This window comes from Culex quinquefasciatus, chromosome 1 (assembly GCF_015732765.1).
Source record: "Culex quinquefasciatus strain JHB chromosome 1, VPISU_Cqui_1.0_pri_paternal, whole genome shotgun sequence".
In the NCBI taxonomy this organism is placed as follows: domain Eukaryota; kingdom Metazoa; phylum Arthropoda; class Insecta; order Diptera; family Culicidae; genus Culex; species Culex quinquefasciatus.
Genome location: NC_051861.1, coordinates 19784759 through 19811581, shown reverse-complemented (window position 1 = coordinate 19811581; position 26823 = coordinate 19784759). Strand labels below are relative to the sequence as shown.

At 35.0% G+C, this 26823-nt stretch overlaps 2 protein-coding genes across 3 annotated transcripts in view; one reads left to right on the top strand and one right to left on the bottom strand.

Annotated features, from left to right (window-relative positions):
* Positions 1–26823, bottom strand: part of LOC6032196 (leucine-rich repeat-containing protein 24) — a 370966-nt gene that overhangs the window by 184524 nt on the left and 159619 nt on the right.
* On the top strand, positions 18399–19467 carry LOC119765412. 2 transcript variants are annotated; one of them, XM_038249211.1, is made up of 3 exons: positions 18399–18710; positions 19106–19174; positions 19245–19467. In XM_038249211.1, exons 1-3 carry the CDS (start codon positions 18663–18665, stop codon positions 19380–19382), a joined length of 255 nt encoding a protein of 84 aa, XP_038105139.1. In that variant the 5' UTR covers positions 18399–18662; the 3' UTR covers positions 19383–19467. The 2 variants fall into 2 exon arrangements, with proteins under 2 accessions (XP_038105139.1, XP_038105138.1); XM_038249210.1 differs by having other exon boundaries at positions 18411–18710; positions 19106–19456.

Sequence of the window (26823 nt, the reverse complement as noted above, 5' to 3'; positions counted from 1 at the left end):
TGGTCCTACTAGCGTCCCAGCCAATCTACAGCCAATCCCAATTTAAAATTTAAAAAGATTTGACCTCGTAACTTTTTTCTCGTGAGGCGGAAGCCACAATAAGCCATGAAGCCTGTTTCGTATTCCTTCTCCCTATTATAGTTTAAATTATGACACTGACTGGAAAACTCGTAACAAACCAGAAGACACCGCCACACGCTGGGAAATGCCATCGTGTTCGGAATGTTTACGAGCGGATTTGATGGGACCCTCCGCTGGGCCAGGCCACCCACGCAACCAACCCACCGTCGGTGAAAGAGTGGTTCCGGTTCAATCACAATCTGACATGTGTTTCTGGGTTCATTTAAATGTGTCAGCCACGATTTTTATCGTGCGAAAAAGATGTGTTTCCGGACCAGTCCGTGGTGACATTTTCCAGGAAGAAAATACTGTTTCAAAACGGTCCATTCAAAGCCTCACCTTGGCAATCATAATTACGGTTTGCATTTGTAACTCTTTTCATGCAAAGTTAGCGCCTGCAGCTATGCAATCGTACCGTTGAATGTGCACCCAAGTATGCGTTACAAGCGGGATCTTTTCAACGATAAGTGGTGCCCGAAGCTGGGACATTTACACTTTCGGTATTTTGAATGGCAGAAAATTGTTTGGATCATTCAGGTGTGCTAATGAACATTAGGGATGAAAGCATCGCTTGGGTCTAGTAGGTAAACAGTATGAATTTAATGTTTTCGTTAATTGCCGAATGTCCTTGCAAAACCACAAGTTTTTAATTCTAAAAGTAATGTTTTCAAAACACCATGCTTTGTCGCGATAACTCGTAATATCCTTAGGGGTAAAAACACGAAATTTTAAAATGAAAAAAAAAAATGTTCTAAATGAAAAAAATGACCCTTCTGGGCTAATGTAGATTCGAAAAGTGCATTAAATTTCCTTTAAAATGACTTTTTCCATTTTTTTACAATAGTGTAACGGAAAATGGCAAAGGTTTCAAAACATTTTAAGTGTTTTTTTTCGATGAAAACTACGTTTTTTAGGAATTTAAGTACACCATCAAAACGGGCGTCTAATTTTGCATAAAAGTCCCATTGACACCAAATTTCCTTCTCATCACCATTTCAGGCTGCAAATTATTGAAAAACACCTCTTTTTTGCATGTTCAAAAAAGGGGTCGTGGCGAGCCTTCGTCACGAGATATCAAAAAACGGACCCCGGATTCGTAATCAGGAACAAAAGTTACCCCTAAGGACAAAGTTTCACGCAAATTGAAGGAGGGGTCGGAGCAACTTTTTCCGATTTCGTGTGAGTTGGTAGAGAATTACCCAACATCCAACAGTTTTGTCAAAGTAGTCGTCTGAAGGTGTAAAACATAGTCCTTGTGAAATTTAAAGTAAATTTGGTTCAGTTTTTGTAGAAAAATGGTGCATTTATTCAAATAAATACAGTGATCACAGAACAAAAATTAAAAAAGGAATGTTTTTTCAAGCTTTTTTTATAAATTATAAAAGAAATTAAAAATATTAAAATAAAAGGTAAAAATAAATACCGCGCTTTGCCCATTTCTTTATTTTTGACAAAACATTTTCACTTTTTCGTTTTCATTCAACAAGACCAACATATTTTCGCGATGTCTGATAAAATCGATGCACTTTACTCATAACAACAATTTTATTAATTTACAACAAAATTCAATAAATTTAACAATTTCCAAATAATGCGTTTTTAAATCAGAAGCTGTGAAAATAAAGAGCAATTCCAGCAATTAGGAATTTTTCTGGTACTTTTGTACCCGACCCTCTCCGATTTCAATGAAACTTTTTAGGCATGTTATCCTAGGCCTATATAAGCCATTTTTTGTCTATATGGAGCCAATTGTACTCGAAAATGACATTTGAAAAGGGCGTGAGTAATTTAAGTATTTTTGTATTTTGTAATTTGAAAATTACTGTAACTCAAAGCCGTTGCATCGTATCAAGAAGTGGTCAAAGACAAACATGTAAGAAATTGGACGGGCTTTCTGAAAAAAAAAAAATACACTGAAAGAAAAATACAGGCCACTTGCATGAGATTTTTCAATTTTTAAGTTTAAAAGTTAGATTTGAAGGTGATGTAACGATTTTTTTTCGTTCAAAATTTTTGAGGAAATAGCCTAAAATGTAACAAAAAGACTCACGAAAAATGCAGCATGGTATGTCTCTCCTAAAAAAATACAAAAATCATTTACTAAAACTGTTTTTTTTTTTTTTGAAAAGTGGTCTAAACGCCAAAATTTTCAAAAATCGATAGTGGGAATCGATTCCACAGACAATTTTACATAAAAGTCTCCATATTGGCCATTGTCCTATGTCCAATCCTTGTGAAGATACAGCGGTTTTAAAAATAAAAATGTTGAAAAAATAGGTTATTTGATGTTTTTTTGCAATTTATCTATGACAGACTGGATTTTTTATTCTCGAAAATATTTTTACCTGAAAGCTCGTTAAATTTCTCATAAGTTTGTCTTTGACAGATTTTTAATTTGACTCGTTTTAATATTTATGTAAGCTTATTTACTATCCAGGTTTTTACCACACTGAAAAAAATATACTATTCTCAGTTATGAGCAATGTAATTAAGGTCATATCTGTAAGCCCATATATCTAATTGAAATGCTGTCAAAGACAAACTTTTGAGAAATCGAACGAGCTTTCCGTTAAAAATATTTTCGAGACTGAAAAATCAAGTCTGTCATACAGAAATCGCAAAAAACCATCAAAAATCTATTTTTTCAACATTTTTATTTTTAAATCCGCTGTATCTTCATAAGGATTGGACATAGGATAATGGTCAATATGGAGACTTTTATGTAAAATTATCTGGGGAATCGATTCCCACTATCGGTTTTTGAAAAAAATGACGTTTAGACCACTTTTCAACTAAACAGTTTTAGTAAATGATTTTTGTATTTTTTTTAGGAAAGATATACCATCCTGCATTTTTCGTGAGTCTTTTTGATACATTTATGCTATTTCCTCAAAGAATTTGAACGAAAATAATCGTGACATCACTTTCAAATTTAACTTTTAAACTTAAAAATTTAAAAATTTCATGGAGGTGGCGTGTGTTTTTCTTTCAGTGTATTTTTTTCAGAAAGCCCGTCAAATTTGTTACAAGTTTGTCTTCGACCACTTCATGATACGATGCAACGGCTTTGAGTTACAGTAATTTACGAAGTATAAAACACAAAAATATTTAAATTACCAAGGTTTTATAAACACTAAAATCAATGGGATACATAAATATTATTTATACGACTAGAAAACCCAAAAACAAGAACTCGTAATTTCTAAAACAACACGTACATTTCCTCGCCTGATTGGCACCGTTCTCCAAGTGGTCACCCGGTAAGCATTCCACGTTAGTCCATGCTGTTTGCCTTCCTCGTCCAAGCATTTCGTTTTCGTAAACCATGTTTGCCTTTCCAAATGGGCCACAATATTTACGTTTCATTTTCGATTTTCGATGGTTTTGCTTGCTTTCTTTCTCCGGTTGAAATTCCACTGTTATCTGGGAAAACGCGATGATTTTCCACTTCACTTGTCACACAACACATTTCGATTCGTTTTCATTTGCTTTAAAAAAAGTGTATCGGAAAGAAAACCCGTAATTCTGAAGAGGCTCAACGATTTTTCCAAGGGGTTTGCCCATTCCATATATGTTGATGCTTGGGCCGGAGGAGAACAACAATCGTTTTCATTTTAGAGGAAAACATCGTTGGACAGCGACATGAAAAACCACCTCATTTTCCAGTATTTTCTCAACGTCAGAAAAAAAAATGCGTTTTCAAACAAGCAGATGTTTTCTTAGCATTGTTTGGGCAAGCAACGAAAAAAAAAAACTTTTGTCGAGGTCGTCCAAAACACTCGAGAGGAGAACAATTTTGGTCCCGGTGAGAAGGAAAGGAAAAAGCTTGGGAAAATTTTTATAACTTCAAGCGCTTCCCCTTCGGAGGAAGCGGAGGCCATCGAAGGGATCCAATTTATCACATTCTTCGAAATGATGAATATCTAATGGGGCGGTGGGAAATCGGTCCGCTCCCGAAAGGGTCCACGGAATCAAACAAGATGAAGTACCCCATGGCGGTGGCAGTGGCGGCGAAGAATCGTTCCGGGTGTTCCAAGTTATGCCTTAATAAATGTGATTTATGGTTTTGCTCCAACTTTGAACGGTTTCGGGCTGGGGCTTCTGGCTTCTGGGAGAAATCTAAATCGAATGGCTGTGTTATGGCGTGTTTTGTATCAATATTAAGATGGATTGGCAATTGAGACTTCCATCAAACAATGTCAGTTAAGGGAATTCTTAAATATTTAAAGCTTTTTTTTAATAATGACTGGTTTCCAGTTGTGTGCCTGTAAAACTAATGATGTCAATAATTTGTTGAAGAATCTATCTTGTTGAAGGTATGAAAGTGTTTTCGTTAAAAAAAAATTGTCTAACATTTTTGGAAATGACTTTTAACTTTGATTATAACAGAAAACTTTAAAGACATATAATTTTAATTCAAAAGTCAGAACGCACCATTTTTTACAGACTGGTTTTCACACTTTTTAACACAAGGAAACCTTCTACCTCTTTTCTATTTCAATTTGATTGATTTTTTTTTACACTGAAACAAAAATACACGCCACTTTTATGTCATTTTTCAATTTTTAAGTATAAAAGTTAAATTTGAAAGTGATGTCACGATTTTTTTTCGTTCAAAATTTTTGAGGAAATACTCTAAGATGTTACCAAAAGACTGACGAAAAATGCAGGATGGTATGTCTCTCTTAAAAAAATACAAAAATCATTTACTAATACTGTTTAGTTGAAAAGTGGTCTAAACGTCAAAATTTTTAAAACCGGTAGTGGGAATCGATTTCCCAGATAATTTTACATAAAAGTCTCCATATTGACCATTGTCCTATGTCCAATCCTTGGGAAGATACAGCGGTTTTAAAAATAAAAATGTTGAAAAAACGGGATTTTTGGTGGTTTTTGGCATTTTCCATATGACAGACTTGGTTTTTCAGTCTCGTAAATATTTTGACCGGAAAGCTCGTCCAATTTCCAATAAGTTTGCCTTTGACAGCTTTTTGATTTATATCGTTTTTATATTTACGTAATAAAATTTACTATCCTGGTTTCTACCACACTGAAAAAAATATTCTATTTTCAGTTACAAGCAATGTAATTAAGCTTATATCTGTAAGCCCTTACATCCAATTGAAATGCTGTCAAAGGCAAACTTATGGGAAATTGGACGAGCTTTCCGTTAAAAATATTTACGAGACTGAAAAATCAAGTCTGTCATATCGAAATTGTAAAAACCTCCAAAAATCCCGTTTTTTCAACATTTTTATTTTTAAAACCGCTGTATCTTCACAAGGATTGGACATAGGACAATGGTCAATACGGAGACTTTTATGTAAAATTGTCTGGAGAATCGATTCCTACTACCGGTTTTTAAAAATTTTGACGTTTAGACCACTTTTCAAAAAAACAGTTTTAGTAAATGATTTTTGTATTTTTTTAGGAGAGACATACCATCCTGCATTTTTCGTGAGTCTTTTTGTAACATTTTAGGCTATTTCCTCAAAAATTTTGAACGAAAAAAAATCGTGACATCACCTTCAAATTTAAGTTTTAGACTTAAAAATCAAAAAATCTCATAGATGTGGCGTGTATTTTTGTTTCAGTGTTTTTTTTTCAGAAAGCCCGTCCAATTTCCTACAAGTTTGTCTTTGACCACTTTTTGATACGACGCAACGGCTTCGAGATAAAGTTATTTTTATATTACAGAATACAAAAATATTTAAATACCTTACGTCCTTCTCAAATGTTATTCTCGAGTACTATTGGCTCCATATGCACAAAAATGGCTTATCTAGGCCTAGGATAACATGTCTACAAAGTTTCATTGAAATCGGAGAGGGTCGGGTACAAAAGTATCAGAAAAATTCCTGATTTGAGCTGGAATTGCTCATTGAATTTGTGAAATTACGATTGTCTTTGGCCACAAAATGTTCAACCATCCCTTGAGTCTTAACCAGTCCGTGATTTTTACCACGGCCTTCTTTCAAAAATATTAGTAGTGGCCTATCTTGATTTCTTTTTTTTTTGTAGACATAAAAATTGCAAAGCATATGAATAATATATTTTGCATTTTTGGTGTTGTTGATTTAAAAAAATCTGAACCGTATTTGCTAACTTTTTTGAACAAAACTGTCGGAAAATTTAATTTTTTAATCGCAGATATGAAAGCGACGAAAAAATACATTAAATTGAAAAAACAAAGCTTTAACTGATAGAAGTACGTTTCAGTTTTACTGATTGAAATAACGTAATTTTTAATCAATTAAAATATGTTTTCACATTTGGCCCGCAAGTTTTTGGAAGCTTTAAATTTGGTCCACCATAAAAAATGGGCACCCATGATTTACAGAAAGCAAAAAAACACTATCAAAAAGTAGTCGAAATTAAGATTAAAAGTTTGGGACCTTTGTGGAGCTGTTTAACATATTGATCGATCAAAAACAACTGTTTATTTTTGAAATCAGTCACACTTGCTTTTTTTCAAAATCATAAAGAAAATGCAACATAGAGTCGATGCTTTAAAAAATACGGCAAAATTAAATCTTTTTTAACATTCAACGTGTTATTTACCTCTGAAATGTGTAATTTTAGCACTTTGTAATTTCACTTTTTCAGTCTGAATTGAGGTAAACTTATATTGAAAAAGATTTAATATTCAACCTTCCAAAATGACACATGTTTTTACTGTGTAGATTTTTCAACATTCTGAGTAGGCTTTGTTAATTGACAAAATGAAGTGCTTGATTTTTTTAAATTATTGATAGTGGTTTAAAATGAAAAACACAAACTTTTTTTTCTTATTAAACATTACTTTTATCACTCAGTTAGGAGTGTCTATGGCTAGGTTTATCAATTTAAGTTGAGAGCACGAAAGAAAGTACAACACCAATCTTAAAAAAATGTTTTAAGGCAAGTAGGACATTCGACACTTTTTCGTCAAAGTACAATCATCACAATTATTGCACTCGACGACTTAGCGTCTCCCTCTCTCTCTCTCTCTCTCTCTCTAACTCTCTCTCCTTTCCTTAAGTATCCTTTTTGTTCACGTCCTATTGTTTGCAACAACAGCCAGCAACCGAGGTGCGATTATCCGAACGCACGCGCTGCTTGTGGTAACAAAAGAGGAGTCGACTCAACAATAACAAAAGACATGCGCGCGTGTGTGTGTGTCCGTTCCACATGAGTTCACTCTTCCTTAGTCGTGGAGAATCGTTTCTTTTCTGTCTAGTGGTCGTTTGTTATTTCGACAAAACTCCAAATAGTAAAAAAAAACTCGCTCGTGTATTTTTGTTGTGATTTCATAAAACTGGCTTCAAAATATTACCCGGAATGGAAGCATGTAAGCAGACGAGGGCGCATTACTAGAATGCATCGGTAACAATTCAAAAGGGAGTAACGTTTTTGAAAGCTTGCTAGTAGTTTTTTTCGCTCTCTCTTTTCCAGAGTTTATTTTTTTAAAAAAAGGTCCTATAAGCTACTATGTTTCATATGTTCATAGGACCTATTCAAACAATACTCTAGATTTGGTGATGAGCATATGAGTTACCGGGAGTGAGAGAATGCGGCGGCAATAGCAAAGATTTATGGTCTCTAATGTGTTCCATATGGACCTGGCTAGCGAACGAACGAACGAAAAAAAAACAACTCTTCACCCAAAAGTCCATAAATTGCGGTCCGGTTTCGCGTCGGTCGAACCCCGGGTTCAGAACCCCGCTCTTTCGATTCTGATTTCAAAACATATTTTTTATGAGCTCACATATGTGAGTGTATGTGTGAGTGAGAGATGATATATGAGCGGTTTTGCTCGTGCTAGACCATTTCGGGTTAAAATCCCGTCAGCATCGTGCTGTGATTAGTGTCAAAACAGTTTCATAGATTGTTTTTTAAAAGGGCGCACATGTGTGTGGGTGATGTGGGGGAGGGAATTGCAGCCCATGAATGGTGCTGTTGGACACGGTGTCATAAATTTTCGGGAAACAAATGTTGCAATTCGTTTCAAGTGGAAACCAATGATGAGAGACAGGCCAGAGAGCGGCGAGTTTAGAGTGGAAAACGGGACAACTTGCCCAGATGGAAACTAATCAATTTAGTCGTGGAGCAATAAATTTTCCGACCGATGGAACGCGAGGAATTTGGGGGTGGAAAAGTGTCACGCCGCATTGGAACGTGGATGGGGAAAACGCAGATTTTATTGCCGGTTGATAATTTAAAGAGTGGGACTAACTCTTTATTACGGGTGACGGAACAGAAGAGTTGGGTTGAAGCACTTGAGACTGACAGTAAAAGTATGTAACGAGTTCAGTGTGGAGCAAGAGCAGAAAGTTAAATTGAGACAAATAGATGAATTTCTTACGAAGGTTGAATAAAAAATCAGATTTTTTTGCTAGAGAATAACCCGCCCGGAAATCAGCTAAGAACCGACTTCCAGAATCACCACTCAACAGCACACCAACGGTGGTGCCCGATCTCAAAGATAATTAAAACTTCCGGCAACTCTTATCGCACACATCCAGTTTTCTCACCTCTTTTCTCGTTCACCTGAAGAAACTTTCCCGTTCGACCAACTTTTCAAACGGTCCTCTGCACTGACGCCTTTGACCTTGTACGGGTAGGGTTCTGAAAAGAGTTTGGAAGAAAAAGATTTTTTTTTCCATTTTGCGGTTGACGCATTTCTCGTTGAACTCGTTTCACCGTAAAATGTGATGCAACCCCGGCGGTTTCAGTGCAGTTTCAAAAAGGGTCTTTGAAGCACTTTTATTTTCAACACTTTTTCAGGTTTGAGGGGTGGAGCAAACTTTGAATGGAGGTTTCAACCGCACTTTTTGTAGTTCCAAAGTTTAGCGTTTAGCATAGAATTTTCCATGCAAATTTGACAGCTGTTCATACAAAAGAGATATGTGAAAATTCCTAAATCTGTATCTTTGGAATGAATTTTTTTATTGATTTGGTGTCTTCGGCAAAGTTGTAGGATATAGACTACACTGAAAAAAAAAAAAGATTCGTGGTAAATTTTTTTTTGTGATTTTTAATTTAACTTTTTGTCACTAAAAATTGATTTGCAAAAAAAAACTATTTTTTATTTTTTTATTTTCTGATATGTTTTAGAGGACATCAAATGCCAACTTTTCAGAAAATTCAAGAATGATCAAAAAATCTTTGACCAAGTTATGATTTTTTTTGATTTATGTTTTTTTTTTTCAAAAAAATGAAATATTGGTCGCAAAAAATTTTCAACTTCATTTTTCGGTGTAAAATCGAATTTGCAATCAAAAAGTACTTGAGTGAAATTTTGATAAAGTGCAACGTTTTTAAGTTTTTTAGGTACCGTAAAAAGGGGTGACTTTGATAGCCGGGGTGATTTTGATAGGTTTGCGATTTTTCGGCAAAATGAAGAGTACAATTAAAATACGTAAGGAATGGTTTAGAAACATACTGACCGTGGTAGAGAAGTGTTCAAAGTACCTCAAGAAGAACTTTTCATAAAATTTTGACAAGTTTTAAAAGTTAGTTAACTATATTTAAAAAAAATTTGATGAAGTCATTATTTTATACTTTTCAAAGTGTCATGATTTTCTCAATGATCATGATTTTTAATCGGAAAACGGAATGTATTTTCGGATTCTTTGGCCAATTTTCCACTAGGAGAAGGTTAAAAAGGTTTGTAAATAATAAATAGTATGTGTTTTTGAAACAAAATTTAAAAAATCTTTAAATTTATAGGTAATTTCAGTTGAACAAATTTCATGTGAAATGTAAAAACTTGTGATTCGTGCTTTGAATTCAGTATAAAATGCAATATAAATCGATAATTTTATAAACAAAACTAGTTTTAACAAATTTTAGGCAAAATTCCGACTTTTTAAAAATTTTACATAAAATTTATATGTATTTTTCTAAAAAGCTTATACACTTAGTAAACTAAATATAACATTCATTTTTTTTCTTAAAAACTATATCAGCTACTTTAGTGATGGTACATTTAGCGTACAAATAAAGTTTGAACATTTTAAATATGATTTTAACAAGAAAAACTATGACTGTCAAAGTCACCCCGGAATGAAAACTAAGAATTTTAACGTAACTATTTTTCTAAACATTATTGAAAATCTTATTTTCCGAAACAGTGCATGGACTTTGTGTGGTCTACCCCAGTACATGTTTTAAAAATAATAATCTTGAGAAAAACCTTTCCAGTTGGGAAATATTCCAAAAACAAATTGAAATCCTATCAAAGTCACCCCGGTTTACGGTAACTTTTTTCAAAAAAGTCGCAGTTATTCATTTTTTTTTATTAGTGCCCATGTTTGCCCACCTTCGAAAAAAAAAATTTAAACGGTTTAAAAACAGGAAAATTGATGTTTTCTAAGTCTCACCCAAACAATCAACCATTTTCTAATGTCGATATCTCAGCAACTAATGGTCCGATTTACAATGTTAAAACATGAAACATTCGTGAAATTTTTCGATCTTTTCGAAAACAATATTTTCATTTTTAAACCAAGACTAACATTTTAAAAACGCCAAACATTCAATATTACGCTCTTTTGAAACGTTAGTCTTGGTTTAAAAATTTTGAAAATATTTTTTTCGAAAAGATCGCAAAATTTCACGAATGTTGGGTTAGACTTACATCAATTTTCCTGTTTTTAAACCTTTGCATGGCAATATCTCAGCAACTAAGGGTCGTATCAACAAAATTCAAAAAAGCAAAATATAGAGAATTTTCTCAACTTTTCAAAAATTGTTTTTTTTTTTCAAAAGTGGGCAAACATGTGCACTAATTTTAAAAAAAATGAATAACAGCGACTATTTTCAAAAAGCCACCAAAAAATGGCTATAACATGAATACGGTGCTCTTAATCAAAATTTCACTAAAGTACTTTTTGATTGCAAATTTGATTTTACATCGAAAAATGAAATTGAAAAATTTATTTCGATTTTTAGAAAAAAAAAATCAGTATTGATTCAAAAATTCATAACTCGGTTAAAGATTTTTTGCACAACCTGGAAATTTCTGAAAAGTTGGCATTTGATGACCTCTAAAACATATAAAAAAATAAAAAAAATAAAAACAATGTTTTTTTTTGCAAAGTTTTAGTGACAAAAAGTTTAATAAAAAATCACCAATTTTTTTACATTGCATCATTTTTTCCAGTGTAGTCCTTATCCATACCTACAACATTGCCGAAGACACCAAATCGATAAAAAAATTTCCTCAAAAGATACAGATTTTTTAATTTTCATACATCATTTTTGTATGGACAGCTGCCAAATTTGTATGGAAAATTATATGGACAAACTTATGATGCAAATGGCTTCTTTGGGCAAACCGAAAAAAATTGGGCATACCAAAAAATTTCAGTCGGATTAAAAAATACAAAAAAAAAAAACAAATGACCGAAATCTGAGGAAACTGCTAAAATATCTTCAGATTTATAGTTATTTGAGTAGAGTAAGTTGTATAGTCAATTTGGAAGATTATTGAATTTTGGTTGTGATGGTAACACAATTTAGATCAAATTGTGGACTTTTCATTTACTTAACGAAAAATTTTAAAACATTTTATAAAAGCTTATTTAAATTTCATTGTGATTTTTTCAAAATTGAACATGGAAAGTAACCTCGCCATAGATAAATTCTACAGTAAATTTTAAGGTGAAACGTGAAGACAATCTCGACTTCATATGTATTAGTGCATTTTGATAGTGTTAGTTTGATGATCATCATCGATGACGTCACTGATGAATTAGTATTAGTGATACCGTATAGTGGTAGTAGTGTACGCAAAAATTCTCGCTTCACATATCAAAAGAGGTTTTGTAGAAATAAAAACATGCTGCAATATCATTTAAAAGAGTCTTATTTTGTATGATGTTAAATTTCCATTATGGAATTCTTTAGAAATCTTTTCGAACTTTTTGAATTTATTAACCCTGTATCGCCCATTTTTTTCGAAAATTTTGATTTTTCCCGTGTTAAGGAGGTCATTTTGAGCAACTTTTATTCTACGAAAAACTTTACTTCTCTTGTTTTATGTTTTTCATGTTTTTTTTTAGTTTATAAATTTGCTTTTATCTTGTTTAGTTTATCTTTGTTTTTGGTAGTATTTGGCCTATTCTACCACCTCCTATCATTATATTTTGCATTTCTAATTTTTCATGTTTTTACAGTCACTTTTTCAACTTTATGCTTGTTTTTACTTAAAATATAAGAAATGTTAGTAAAAAACAAGTCAAACTTCCAAACGTTAAATTTTCTAAAATTTTAAGAGTTCTTCATTCCAAAGCCTTTTAAATATCAAAAATTGGGTGAAAAATTGAATTTGTCGATTTTTTAGATCGAGCCCGTTTAGAGGCGAGGTTGGGTTATAGAGGGTTAATCCGTAGAAATATATAATACAATGTGATAAATATAGTAAAGCATTTGGTTGAATTCGTTTGATGTTAATAAAATATCCATTTATTTTTCATTTATTTCATATGTTTTATAATGGACTAGAAATAAACCTACAAAGGCAAATGGGAACGGAGTAAAAAATAAACTTTTGGAGTGTTAACTGTGATCATTATTACCAAGTCGCTGGTAAAGTCAACAGCAAATGCCTTGTCACTTCCGATTATTCCTGTGGATACGGGTGCTCGTTGTACCATCAGCTTCTGCTGCTGCCGGTACGCGTCCATTCGTTGCCGATCGCGCAGTTCGTCGAAGGCTTTGATGGTTTCGCGGGCATCTTGCTCGTTGAATTCTGGTCAGGAGGTGGTGGCCTCCCGGTAGGCGGATGAGAGAAAGATTGCGCCGATCGCGGCCAATCGGAGGCGCCACCTGATGAGGTCTGGTTCTTCGGAGGACCTATCCGGTAGCACACGACGAAGCTGATGAATCCGGTCACGAGGACGTACCAGAACACGTACATCTAGTACGTGACAAAGATCAGCCGTAAGTTGTCGAACAGCATCAGGGCAAAGTAGAACACGACCGTCCATCCTCCCAACATTACGCCGTACATCATCGGCCTCCGGGGGAAGATCTTGCTGGTCAAATAGACAACCTCGTAAAGCCGGCGAAAGTGCTCAAGAAAATCCCACAAATGTAGCAGAACAGCGCGTTGTCCGATAGTTTGACCGCTGACAAAAAACACAAACACCCCCGCCGCAAGCAGAATAATCCGCCAAAAGTCTGCCCGGATCAGGTTCAAACCGGATCACGGACGCCTCGCCGGAAACGACCCCGATGCAGCTCTGATTGAACGGATCCACCTTAATTACCTTCTTCCGGCTGTTGGACGGAAAGTTGAACGAAAGCAGACTCTGCTCCGTTTCGTGATGCGATCGTCTGGAACAACCGCCCAGCTGCTTGTCCTACCTCCGGTAGCAAAAGGTATTCAATCCCGGCTGAAAAATGCGGTTCGGGTCAGGTAGATCCGCGATGAAACCATCCGGCTCCAGATAGTGAACTAAAAATAGAACCACTTTCGTAACTCTTCCAAAAAAAAAAAAAAAAACTACAAAAATAAATCCAAACTCACCTCCCACTCCTTGAGTGGCCGCGCAGCAGATGGGACAGGTGCCGGGTAGGAGCAACAACCAAAAGCACAGCAGAAGATGGATTTTCGAGCATTTTCTTTTTTTCTTGCGTTGCACGGGTGGACGAATTTTGAAAAATGAAAACAAACAGAACTGTCAGTGCCAAAAGTGGCCGGTCGGCCTGTCAGAGAAAAGTGTTGCCAAAATTCAAAGAGCTTCTAGCATAAGCTTTTATTTTGAATAACTTTCCACTAATTTGTTTGGTTTTATACTCGTTACATGTATTTTTTATAGAGGAAAACTAAATTCATTAATTTTATAGACTTTTTACGACATTTAGGAAGACAAAGTATCCACTATTATCAGTATCAAAATAATTAATTATCAAATACCGTAATACGATTTCTGGCAACACGATGTGATTCGAATCATGATGATTACCAATACTAATGTAACTGATGGTTGTGTTAAATCGTGTCAAACAAGAGAAAAAAATTGTCGCGGAAATTTTCAACTCGTAAGTTCAGGAGGACGATTTTCGCGAAATTGTCCGTTTTGGTGAAATTTGTGGTGATCAGCAGACGCTCCTGGCTGCAGCACGTTTGGGGATCAACAATTTATTGAGGTAAAGTGAATAGAATGGTCGTTTTTCGGTTGTGTAATTTTTGTATGGGAAACCCAAAGTGTTAGAAAAAAGGCAAAATGTGTGGAAAAAATATCCGTTTTGGACGTAATTGCTTGTGTTTCTGATTCTCGCAACTGTTCTGTTTACGATGATTAATTTACTTTTATGCTGGGTGCCTCATTTAGGATTAATTTTCAATTTTCTTCAAAGGTACCAGATTTCCACTGGTTAAGGGGGAACAAATAACCCATCATTTTAAAGGTGGAACAGGACAGTTCATCAACCATGTTTATTCGCCATACTTGATGATGGCACGTTACACCTTAAAAACAACTTTTGAGCTATGGGTTTCCTATGCAGATAGGACCCTTTAAAAAATTAATCTAGAATTGACGTAATGAATTGAATTGAATAAGCACATTTTTAGGTTGAAAAGGCGTTTACCACGCCATGCATTTTTAACGAAAGTGTGAATAAAATGTACCTTCCCCATCATGTAAGGTGAGCTTGTTCTTTTTTTGGCAAAATTCATCGTGGTAAATTCTGCAACTGCAAGCATAAAAATTGGTTATCTCAAGTTAAGCCACTTTACCCCACAAGAAAAAAAGATGATGCTTATGTAAAATCGTCTGGGGAATGCAATGATGACGTATAATTAAAAAAAATCCTTTAAAATACCAATCGAGTTCGACTTGTTTTGTTTCCAAAATATGGGCATTTGAAAACGGATTTTTTTTTTGAAAAACGCAAAACTTTAGTATTAACAGCTCCGCCATTTTTCCATGAAAAATAATCCTATCAAAACCCATGAAGATTTCTTTCAAATCGAGCTATGACCCGACCATTATATTACGGAAACATTCAGTCTAAATTAATATGAATTGAACTAAGCTCTATGCCTCTAACCTCTTCACTAAGGTTCATCCTAAGCAATTACTGACCATTATCACACATCGCTTCCACTACCACCGGCAACCACACTCACTCTTCCAGGGGCCTTCATATCCATTTTAATTGTCCTGTCTATCTCCCCCTTTGCATAGAGGTTAGTGCCAAGATACCCTCTTGTCGTCGCCATCGTGCTAACTTGTCGTACGTGCATTTTAGGCCAAATTGAGTTAAGAACGCCATTTTGTGCAGCTCACAATGCCTCACCTTTTGACCTTCACAGATCCCCAAAATTCGATTTCAATTCTGAGATATTCATCAAAAACCGAAAAAACTTCGTGCATTTTTGTCACTTTACATATGAAAGTACACAGAAAAAAAAGTGTAAATTTACACGACACTGAATCGATGTTTTTAATGTAAACATGCTCAATGTAAATTTGAAATTCAATTTAAAGAGTTATTTTGCATTTAAAGAACCGTCATGTAAAATTAGATTCAACGTAATGCGTGTATTACACGTAAATGAACTTTCAAGTTCTGAAAATGGCAACTTTGAAAAATGAAAAGCATGTAATTTAACGATAATGTAAAGTTTTTAGCAACATAAAACCTTAAAGCTGTAAATTTCAATTCAACATGTTGTTCAAACTGACAGCCGACAAAAACAAACCAGTCGAATGTTTGTCAAGGAACGAAAAGGATGTGTTTTCAATCTAGCGACTGTTGTAAAATGATTGTGATCAGTTTGTAAACAAGAAGTGCATTTAGCTCAAGTTGGTAAATGTGTGCAAAAGGATGCAGTTTGTTTACTAATCGGCAAGTATCGTTTGATATTGTTTCGTCAGAAATAGTCAAATCAACTCAAGTTAAACAATGTACATGGGCCAATGCCAAAGTGTAAACAAACTGTCTATCTTGCTCGTTTCTGTTGAAACGTCGCCTGACGTAAGCAGGATTGTGAGTTTGTTTACACTTTGACATTGGCCTATTGCTTGAAGTGCTCTTTGTTTTTCCTAAGGCATAACCGGAAGAGCTATCCCTGCTTTTTCTGGAAGTAAACGAGTAAACGAGTCCGCTGGAACATCCAGAATAGGTTCCGGATAACAATCATGGCACAAAGCGTTGCTGCAGGTGCAGGTATGTTCAGATAAAATGAAATTTTGGTTCCTAAACTAGATGAATTACCTATATTACAGAAAATCCGCTGGCGAATTCGGTTCAAACGGCTGATCATGGTAGAAAAACATCAGTCGGCTGAGCTGCGCCGGAGAAAATGAAAGAACTTCGGCAGTGGCTTTTCATAAATCTTTCTGGTTTGGAGCATCTCAAGGTTAGTTGGCATGTTGGTAAATACTCGGTTGGAAGAAGTTCACTTTTTGTCCAGAAACGTTCACGAGGGAGGATTACAGTAATTAAATTATCACCGGTGCCCAGCGCAACACGAGAGGAGTTTTTCACTCGACGACACCAAAAAGCTTTATTTTTTTTCTGCTTGTTGACGGGCCGACGACAGCCTTTGACAGATCAGGGCAACAGTTGATCAATATTCACCACCTGGAATGTTCAGGCATGGTAGCCATGGCATTTCACCGCGGGTTTTGGGAATGGGACATTCATATCCTACACTGTAACTGAAAATCGCACGTTGCTGAGTTCGTCTTCACACTTTTTCATACGATTTTTTCAGTTCGACTACGATTTCACAAAAAAAAGTGTAATCGTAGTTGAACTGAAAAAAAATCGTATGGGGCGGTGCGAAAACAAACTCAGCAAAGTGCGATTTTCAGTTACAGTGTACGCTAAATCTGGTGAGAAGGAATTAAAAGTAATTGAGTGAATAATATTTAGAAAATTTAGCTATTATTTCAATCTTTTTTAGGAGCAGGCGTGACTAAATGGTTACGCTGTTGCTTTGTAAGCGGATGCTCATGTGTTCGATTCCCATATGCTCTTGCCTTCCTTCAATGTTGGTGGGTATTCTAGTATTCCGTGAATGGGGATTTAAAAGTAAGCAAAGAAATTGATATAATTTTTGAGGATTTTTAAATGTTGAGTGTCAATATTTTGTAAAAGCCAAACATCTCGTATATAATTTTTGCCACAAAACTATCCCGGACCTTCTTTGAACGCATATTTGTAGCGTAAGATATTAAATTAAGTTTAAAATATGAAAAACCACAAAAAGTGATGGACTTCATTCATAAAGTACGTGGCGCAAAAAAATCCCAAACATCGCGTTTAATTTTCAGACACCCTTCAATGTGTCTAGAATTGGATTTTTACTTTCATTATTTATTTTATTTTGTTTTTTAAAACATGATGTTGGTGGCTATTAGCGGCAATTTGTTTCAAATAAAAAATACCCCATTTTTTAAGTTTTTAAATTATCACAAAAACATGGGAAGTCCAAATACTAAAAATGGATGTAGAAACAAATTAATCGACTACACAAAAAATCCTTCAACAGAAGTTGCTAAATTATTAAGAGGTCATTAGACATAGCACGGGAAAATAAAATGAAAATATCTAGAGTTTTTTAAAGGTCCTATACAGATTTTGTTTTTGTTTTTTGGGTGTTCTTAGAACCGCCTTGGGTCAGGGGTATTCAAACACACCTAAACAGCAATAAAAAGAGATCAAAATTTTGTTTTCGGACCTTTTAAGAAAAAAAACTGAACGCTCCATTGTTCCTGGTTCGAGTGGTAGAAAGGACAGTTCTCCCATAAGGAATACATTGTAGAGAAAAAGTAAAAACTGCTCGAATGGAAATGCTTCATTTGGTTCTAACATTGGCATCAAAGAAATGGACAAATACCTGAAAAATGGAGCACCCGATTCGAGTGGTAGAAAAGACAGTTCCCACAAGAACTGCTCGAATGGAAATATTCCATTCTACAAAATAAAAATATTTGTTACCCGTTTCCATTTTCTACGCTTTTTGTTTTGAATGGAGCATTTCCATTCGAGCAGTTTTTGCTTCTTTCTACAATGTATTTGTTATGGAGCGAACTGTCAAAAACTGCTCGACTGCGGGTGCTCCATTGTTAATAGTGGGGGAAATTTGCCAATTTGATGGTTTTCACAATTTAAACAACTAATTTTGCAAAACTTTTGATAGAAACTTGCTTGCTCACTTCTTATTGAACACTTGATTTCAGTTGAAAAAGCTGTAATTGAATGTCAAAGTGCTGATATGGCAACATTAGAGGCACGCTAGAATTAGAGGCTGTTCCCCTGCTTTATGGCGATTTGCGTACGCACTTTCCCATTCAACTCAATCGGAATTCAATTCGAATCGTTTACGAATTCCGTTTCAGAATTCCGATAGAGTCGACTGGGGTTTGTTTTGGATACGATAGTGTTATCGCAGCTGAACATCAATTAAATTCACCACTAAATGTTTCATGTCAAACTGACGTTTAACCGAAGAAAAAAAAATAAGCTCAACATAAACAAATCAGTTCAAAAATGTGAAAAATTTCGCCTTTTGATGAAGAAAAGTGAATAATTGTATGTACAAAACAGAACGAAACTCAATCAAGCGCTTTGCAATTTTAAAGGTAAGAAAACAATTTTGTCAATGGAACAGCACAATCAAATGTTAAGAATGCGCAATTATAGGTAGTTGGAACAATTTTGTAAATGCTCTAGCTTTAAAGAAAGTAGGTATCTAGAATTTCATTTGTAAAGGCCCTATAAACATAAGGAATCTCATGGCTTAAAGGACTTTAAAAAACTCTAGATATTTACAAAAAATCGAAAATTAAAACAATGACTGGCAATCCTTGCTAACGTTTTACGCTAAAATAATTGTAGCTGTGTGCAAAGTGCATTGTTTTTTTTAGAATACCGACATCAGGGGTGACTTTGGGTCTGGGGGGTAAGATTGGGTCGTACAAAAATGCCGAAATTTGTATGAATCTTTTGACTTGACTTGATTTTTTATTCGTTTTAGATTCTCAATCAAACCAAAAATAGCAATCTACTGGAATGGTCAACAATCGTCGCCGAGGCTGTGAATGGGGTATGGTGTGACCTTATAAGACCAATGATAGGAATTAATTCAACTAAAGCAACACGGGCCAACATTCCAGCCAAAGATGCCCTCCAAATCCCAATGTCGGTTTTCACCACGCCCGGTGAGGTGGACCAGGAAGAAACCCCAACGCAGTCGAAAGTCTGTGACATCACGTCTGCTGATGACAGCATTAAATGAATTTATAATCAAGTAAGTTAAGCTTCTCCTCATAAAGATATTTATATAAAACTATCTGTAAAGCCAGGAAAATATTTTTGTTAACTTGTTTACAGCTAAGTATTATAACTCAATCTTATTGTGAATTTAATCAACACTTTTTTTAATATATCTCCGTTGTATCTAGATTTTGGTGTAAATTTTAACACTTTTTCTGCTTTTAATGACTTGCTTTTAATTTCGTTTTCGGTCAGATTTGATTTTCAACCATATTAGTGTCGAAACACACAAATTTGATCAAAAAGCATTTTAAGAGCATATCGTTCTAAGCAATGGCCTACGAAAACATTAAAATTTACATCGAATTCTAGATTCAACGGAGTAAAAAATTTTCCGCTTTGGTAAATTTACGTAAGTTTCATCGGAAATTTACACGACTTCGAAGCAAAATTTGTTCGGCAAGTTTACGTTGGATGGCACGTAAATTTCAAATGAAGTTCATGTAAATTCGCATCATTAATGACGTGCACTTTTGGTACATCATAAATGATGTAAATTTACCGAAATTTTTTTTTCTGTGTAGTTTCAATCTTGTCGTGCTATCTTGTCACTCCATGAAAATTGATGTAAGTGCGACAAAAGGCCAAAGGGATTTCAGGCCAGGAAAGTCAGGATGCGTTTGTCGCACGTACAAGCTAGACTACCGTAAACATTTGTAATTGTAACTCGGGACTCCAACAACCAACTTCAACCAAACTTTGGGACAATGCACAGAATGGTGAGCCAAACAAAACGTGTTTGTTATTGTTTACATTGCGTGCTCTCGTTTTTGAATATCCAAGGTCAAACATTAAAACGCGTTTTTCTCGGAACGTCAAAATGGCGGGTGCGACAAGATAGCACGACGACGTCGTTGTGATGCCACCGGTGACCACTCCAGCAAGCCAGCCGTGAGTTCATAATTTACAGCCTGAAATAATCCCTTCCGATTCCGATTGGACCATGCCATGTAGGGCTCTCGGATCTCATTATTATTTTCCATAAATCCTTACAATTCCCTCCCCGTAGTAATTATTTATGGATCGGCTTTTCTTGAACTGCTTTTCTAGCTAGACTGTGGGCACACGGCGGAATCTTGATTTAAGTCTCTTCCGGAGCAAGGCCGGTCACCGTGTGGTAGGGCTCCAATCCGGACCACCAACGGGTGTACTTTGTGGTGAATTTCGGAGGATCAACCTTTTTCCCCTGGGGTGGGATAATAACTCAATGCCATGGTGCTGGACGACACAAGTTGGGCTGTGTTTGGGTGGTAGCTATAATTATTAGATCATTAGGGAATGTTGCTGTTTGAGCAGAATACAATATGTGCTTGCTGGTAGATCGATGGTTTGGTAAAATGTTTATGCTGTAACAGTTGGCTAGCAAACCTTACTTTATTATTTTTGATCCAAGTAACCGCTTCAAATTACTATCTATATTCTCACTGAAATCTCACACTTTTACTAATCCAATATGCTATCAACACTGTACTGATTAAACGACGTCTGCAGACGTCTTTCCAACTAAAAAGGTTGAACACAAATCTTTAGCAAATTCAAGAGATAAACTTTAACAAATAGGCTAAAAAAAAAGTTGCCAGAGGCTTAAACAAATTGTTTTGTTGTACCTCCTTTACAGTGAAATCAGCCCTTATTTTTTATTCCTCCCCACTCGAACAAAGGGCCTATCTGCCTATCAGTGTAATCACCTGGCTGCAGGTCAAAGTAGCTCCATCGTTGCCGTTAAATTTAACGAAGCTGAAATGTCACCGTCGTCGTAGATGGCCATAAAATTTCCGCCAAATCTAAGCAAGCCTTAAAGTATGATGATGTTCGCAAAGCCAAACGCTGCTGGTTTGTGGCAACTCCTTCGCGTCTAAACCGCCGACGTCGTCGGTAATAAAAGAAAGAGAGTGCCGCCATAAATCAAGTCACACGGCGAGATGACCCCTTCACTCCCCCGCGCACACACAGAGACGCGCGCGTTTGAAATAACTGTCACTTGAGCGAAACGGCGGCGACGACGACGACGCCGTTGCACTCTTCTTGTCAACCCCCTCTCAGAAACGATAACAAGAGATAATGATCGTTACTTCCCGTTGATAACGAAATTTATGGCTCGTAATAAGCAGCCCGGTTAATGGGTGTGCGCGTGTGTGTATGTGGAAATAAAACTTGAGAAAGAAGCCATAAGTTTGCACTGATGTCACATTTACCATTTTAAGTTCTAAATTTTCAAGACGATTTAAACAAATAAATCTGCAAAAAAGATTAGCTACATACTACTACTCGGGTTTACTTTATGCTTAATATTGTTTAATACATTGTACTGAGTATCAAACCCTTTTTTCTTTGAGAAAGCCTTAGGTTTTGATTACGCCTAGCTTTCTTCTTGCCATTTATCAACATCTGAAGTGCGCCATTGCATTAGATTGCGTTGAAACATCACAAACGTCAAAGCGGCCAGGCCTACTATGTATAGTTTACCGCAGAGATGGTTCGTTCAAGTGGGTTCAGTTTGAACTTGAATCCACTAAACAAAACTTTGGAGACATTTTGGACAGAAGAGTATCACTGCGGCAACGAAAGTGTGCTTGTGTGCAGTAAAACTTTCCTGCAGACATCAGGCAGTCGAGGGGGTTTGCGTGTTTATAGCGTTAATGTCAGCGAAGACGACGACGCGACGTCGAAAGGGGCCTCCAAAAAGTGCAGATAAGTTGTGCATGGCTGGCATAAATTTTGCGCCGGAATCACAACAGAACGCAAGGCTGTCAGCGCGCGGGTTTTCTCGCAAGTTTTTGGCAAGTGTACGAAATCAGAAGAGTGCAGGTTGCTGAAGGTAGCTCAAGAAGGGACGAAAGATGAGAGGGTGAAAGATGAGCTTTCAAGTGTAGTTTTCATAGGTTTAGATATTTGTTTACAAGCATTGAAACGAGATTTTCTTTTTTCAGGATAGGCAAATAATTCAGTTTTCATATACAAAACTTCAATTACGTACAAAGCTTTGGTGGGCAAATATTTTAAACCTGTTTGATTTGATACACATCATTGAAATGTGAGCAACTCTCTACGAAATCGGCCGATTTCGACCATTTTAATTTTTTGTATTTTTTGGTTTGGTTCAAACTTTGTGGGGGCCTTCCCTATGACCAAATAAGCTATTTTGCGTCATTGGTTCACCCATACAAGTCTCCATACAATTTTGGCTGCTGTCCATACAAAAATGGTATGTAAATATTCAAACAGCTGTAACTTTTGAGTGAATTTTCTGATCAATTTGGTGTCTTCGGCAAAGTTGTAGGTATTGTTGAGGACTTTTGAAAAAAAAAATAGGTACGCGGAAATTTTTTTTGCAGATTTTTTAATGAACTTTTTTTTCACTAAAACTCAATTTTGCAAAATACGTATTTTTTGATTTTCGAGATTTTTTGATATGTTTTAGGGGACAAGAATCCGCAACTTTTGAGCCATAGAGAAACATGGTCAAAAAATCTGCCGCTGAGTTATGAATTTTTGAAAATATAGTGATTTTTGGAAAAAAATCGAAGATTCATGCAAAAACAAATTGGACATAATTTTTTAATGCAAAATTGAATTTGCAATCAAAAAGTACTTTACAGATTTTTTGATAACGGCCTCCGTTTTCAAGATGTAGCCACCGAAAGTTTGATTTTAGCGAAATATTTGCTGTTTTTCGATTTTGAAAAATAGTGACCACGAGTGACCATTTCTAAAAATATTTTTTTGAAAAGTTCAGAAAATTTGCTATGAAATTGTCTAAGAGACCTTGAAGATTGGACCTCGGGGTGCTGAGATACAGCAGCTTAAACAAAAAGAAACACGAAAATTGAAGTTTTCTAAGTCTTACCCATACAGCCCACCATTTTCTAATGTCGATATTTCAGCAACTAATGGTCCGATTTTCAATGATAATACATGAAACATTCGTGAAATTTTCCGATCTTTTCGAAAAAAATATTTTCAAATCAAGACTAACATTTCAAATGGGCGTAATATCCAATGTTTGGCCATTTTAAAATGTTAGTCTTGATTTAAAAATTATCAAAATATTTTTTTCGAATAGATCGGAAGATTTCACGAATGTTTCTTGTTTTAACATTGAAAATCGGACCATTAGTTGCTGAGATATCGTCATTAGAAAATGGTGGGTTGTTTTGGTGAAATTTTGAAAACTTCAATTTTCATGTTTCTTTTTCTTAAAGCGGCTGTATCTCAGCAACCCGAGGTCCAATCTTCAATGTCTCTTAGACAATTTCATTGCAAATTTTCTGAACTTTTTAAAAAATATATTTTTAGAAATGGTCACTCATGGTCACTATTTTCAAAAATCGAAAAACTGCAAATATTTTGCTAAAATCAAACTTTTGGTGGCTATATCTTGAAAACGGAGCCCGTTATCAAAAAATCTGTAAAGTACTTTTCGATTGCAAATTCAATTTTGCATTAAAAAATAATGTCAAATTTGTTTTTGTGGGTCTCGTGGCGCAGGGGTAGCGGCTTCGGCTGCCGATCCCGATGATGCTATGAGACGCGGGTTCGATTCCCGCCTTATCCACTGAGCTTCTATCGGATGGTGAAGTAAAACGTCGGTCCCGGTTTCTCCTGTCTCGTCAGAGGCGCTGGAGCAGAAATCCCACGTTAGAGGAAGGCCATGCCCCGGGGGGCGTAGTGCCAATAGTTTCGTTTTTGTTTTTGCATGAAACTTCGATTTTTTCCAAAAATCACTATATTTTCAAAAATTCATAACTCGGCGGCAGATTTTTTGACCATGTTTCTCTATGGCTCAAAAGTTGCGGATTTTTGTCCCCTAAAACATATCAAAAAATCTCGAAAATCAAAAAATACGTATTTTGGGGAAATTGAGTTTTGGTGAAAAAAAAGTTGATTAAAAAATCTGCAATTTTTTTTTCCGTGTACCTATTTTTTTCAAAAGTCCTCAACAATACCTACAACTTTGCCCAAGACATGGACATCTATGAGTCCAGCCATGAATACGTTCAAAAAGTGTTCTTTGCGTTTGATTACGTTTGACATGATAGTCTTGATATTCATGCACTCTACTAAGATTAATCCATCCTTCTAATGCCTTTTATTCGAAAATTTGCAACCGTTAACCTGAACGCTATTAGCAGTAAATTAAAATTGTCTTTGTTTAAAGATTTCGTTTGGAATAACGACTTCGATTTTGTATTTGTTCAAGAAGTTGCTGTTGAAAATTTTAATTTTTTATCTTCCCACACTGCACTTGTTAACATAAGTGTAGATGGTAAAGGAACTGGAATTTTAATTCGAAAAAATATTGACTATTCAAACGTCATTATGAATAGCAATGGCAGGATAACATCTGCAGAAATTGATGGAATAAATTTTATTAATATCTATGCACACTCGGGATCCAAATTCAAGAAAGAAAGAGATAAGCTGTTCACAGAAGATATTTTAATTCATTTATCAGAAACTAAAGAAAATGTATTGCTGGGAGATTTCAATTGCATAATTGACAAAAACGATTCAAACAGTTCCATAAAAAATGTGAGTAACGGACTTAAAAATATGACTTCATCGTTAACTTTGATTGACATTGAATTAAATCACAATAAAAATAGAATATTTACTTTTGTTCGAGGAAACTCAAAATCTAGGTTAGAACGCATCTATGCTTCAAAAGAATTTGCAGAAAATGTAAGATCTGTAGAAACTATTGCTGTTGCTTTTTCGGATCACCACAGCGTAGTTTTGAAACTTGAAATTGGTCATCAATTTATGAATTTTTATGGACGTGGATACTGGAAAATTAATTCTTTTTTACTAAATGACCCAGATATAATAGACAAATTTAAAAAAAAGTATACTGAATTGAAACTGAGAAACTCTTATTCAAATTTAAATTTTTGGTGGAATACCGTTTTTAAAAGTAATGCAAAATCTTTTTTTAAAAAAGAAAATTTTCTTTCAAATCAGCAGTCGGCACGAGAGAAAAGTTTCTACTATAATTGTTTGAATGAAATAGTACAGAAGCAAGAACAAAATATCGATTGTTCAAATGAATTATCGGTAGTGAAATCCAAATTAATGGAACTAGAACAACGGCGTTTAAGTAAAATTAAATTCAAATTAAAAGCGGAAACATTACATGCCGATGAAAAACTATCACTGTTTCAAGTTACATCTTTTATTAACCGTTCTTCAACATCCAATCTGATTAAACTTAGAATTAATGATGAGATAACATCTGATATTAAAAAATTAAAGAATGAAATTTATCACCATTACTCTCAAAAGTTTCAAAATCAGCACGTTAACAACACTGATGCAGAAACGGTTTTAGGATATTTAAATAAAAAACTTGAAATCAATGACAAAATCCATCTAAACAGACCAATAGAAATTTATGAAATTGAAAATGCTTTAAAAAATGCTTCTAGCAGAAGTTCACCAGGACCAGATGGCCTAAATTACGAATTTTATTCCATTTTCTTCGATGTTGTGAAAGATGACCTTTTAAATTTATTTAACGATTATTTAGTTAATGAGGAATATCCACCTGCGTTGTTTACAGCGGGGGTGATAACTCTCATCCCTAAAGTAGGAGATAAATATGATTTACAAAACAAACGTCCTATTAGTATGCTGAACACTGATTACAAATTGTTCACTAAAATATTGTGGAACCGGATACAACCAATGATGAAAAACGTTTTGGGTGCGGAACAAGCAGCTTGTGTAGAAGATAATTCCTGCATTACAAATTTACGTTTATTGAGAAATATTTTAGTAAAAGCGAATAAGTCAAAAAGTTTAAAGGAGCAATTTTAAGTCTTGATCTTGAAAAGCGTTTGATCGCGTAGATCATGATTTCCTTTGGAAGGTGTTGAAGAAAATTGATTTTCCTGATGAATTCATTAATTGTCTAAAAAACTCTACAAAAATGCAACCTCAACCGTTTTTTTCAATGGTTTTTTGATGGAGCCGTTCCAAATTTTAAGCTCAGTGAGGCAAGGGTGTCCTCTTAGTATGGCGCTTTCTGCTTTTTATATAGAACCGCTTATTAGAATGATTGATCAGAATATTAATGGTGTGTTAATTGATAACAGATTTCTTAAAGTAGTAGCATATGCAGATGACATCAACATTTTTGTTAAAAATGATAGCGAGTTTGATATTATACTGCAACTTGTTCATTATTACAGTTTGTATTCAAAGATTAAACTTAACTTGTTCAAATCACAGTTTTTAAGATTCAACAGTTGCATGATTGGCCCTCAACAAATTAAAGAAGTAGATGATTTAAAAATTTTAGGAGTACATTTTTCACAAAGTTTTGATAAAACGATCGATCAAAATTATAACGGAATTATAAAATTTATTAATATCAGCTTATTACAACAATATTCTAGAAGATTGAATTTATTCCAGAAA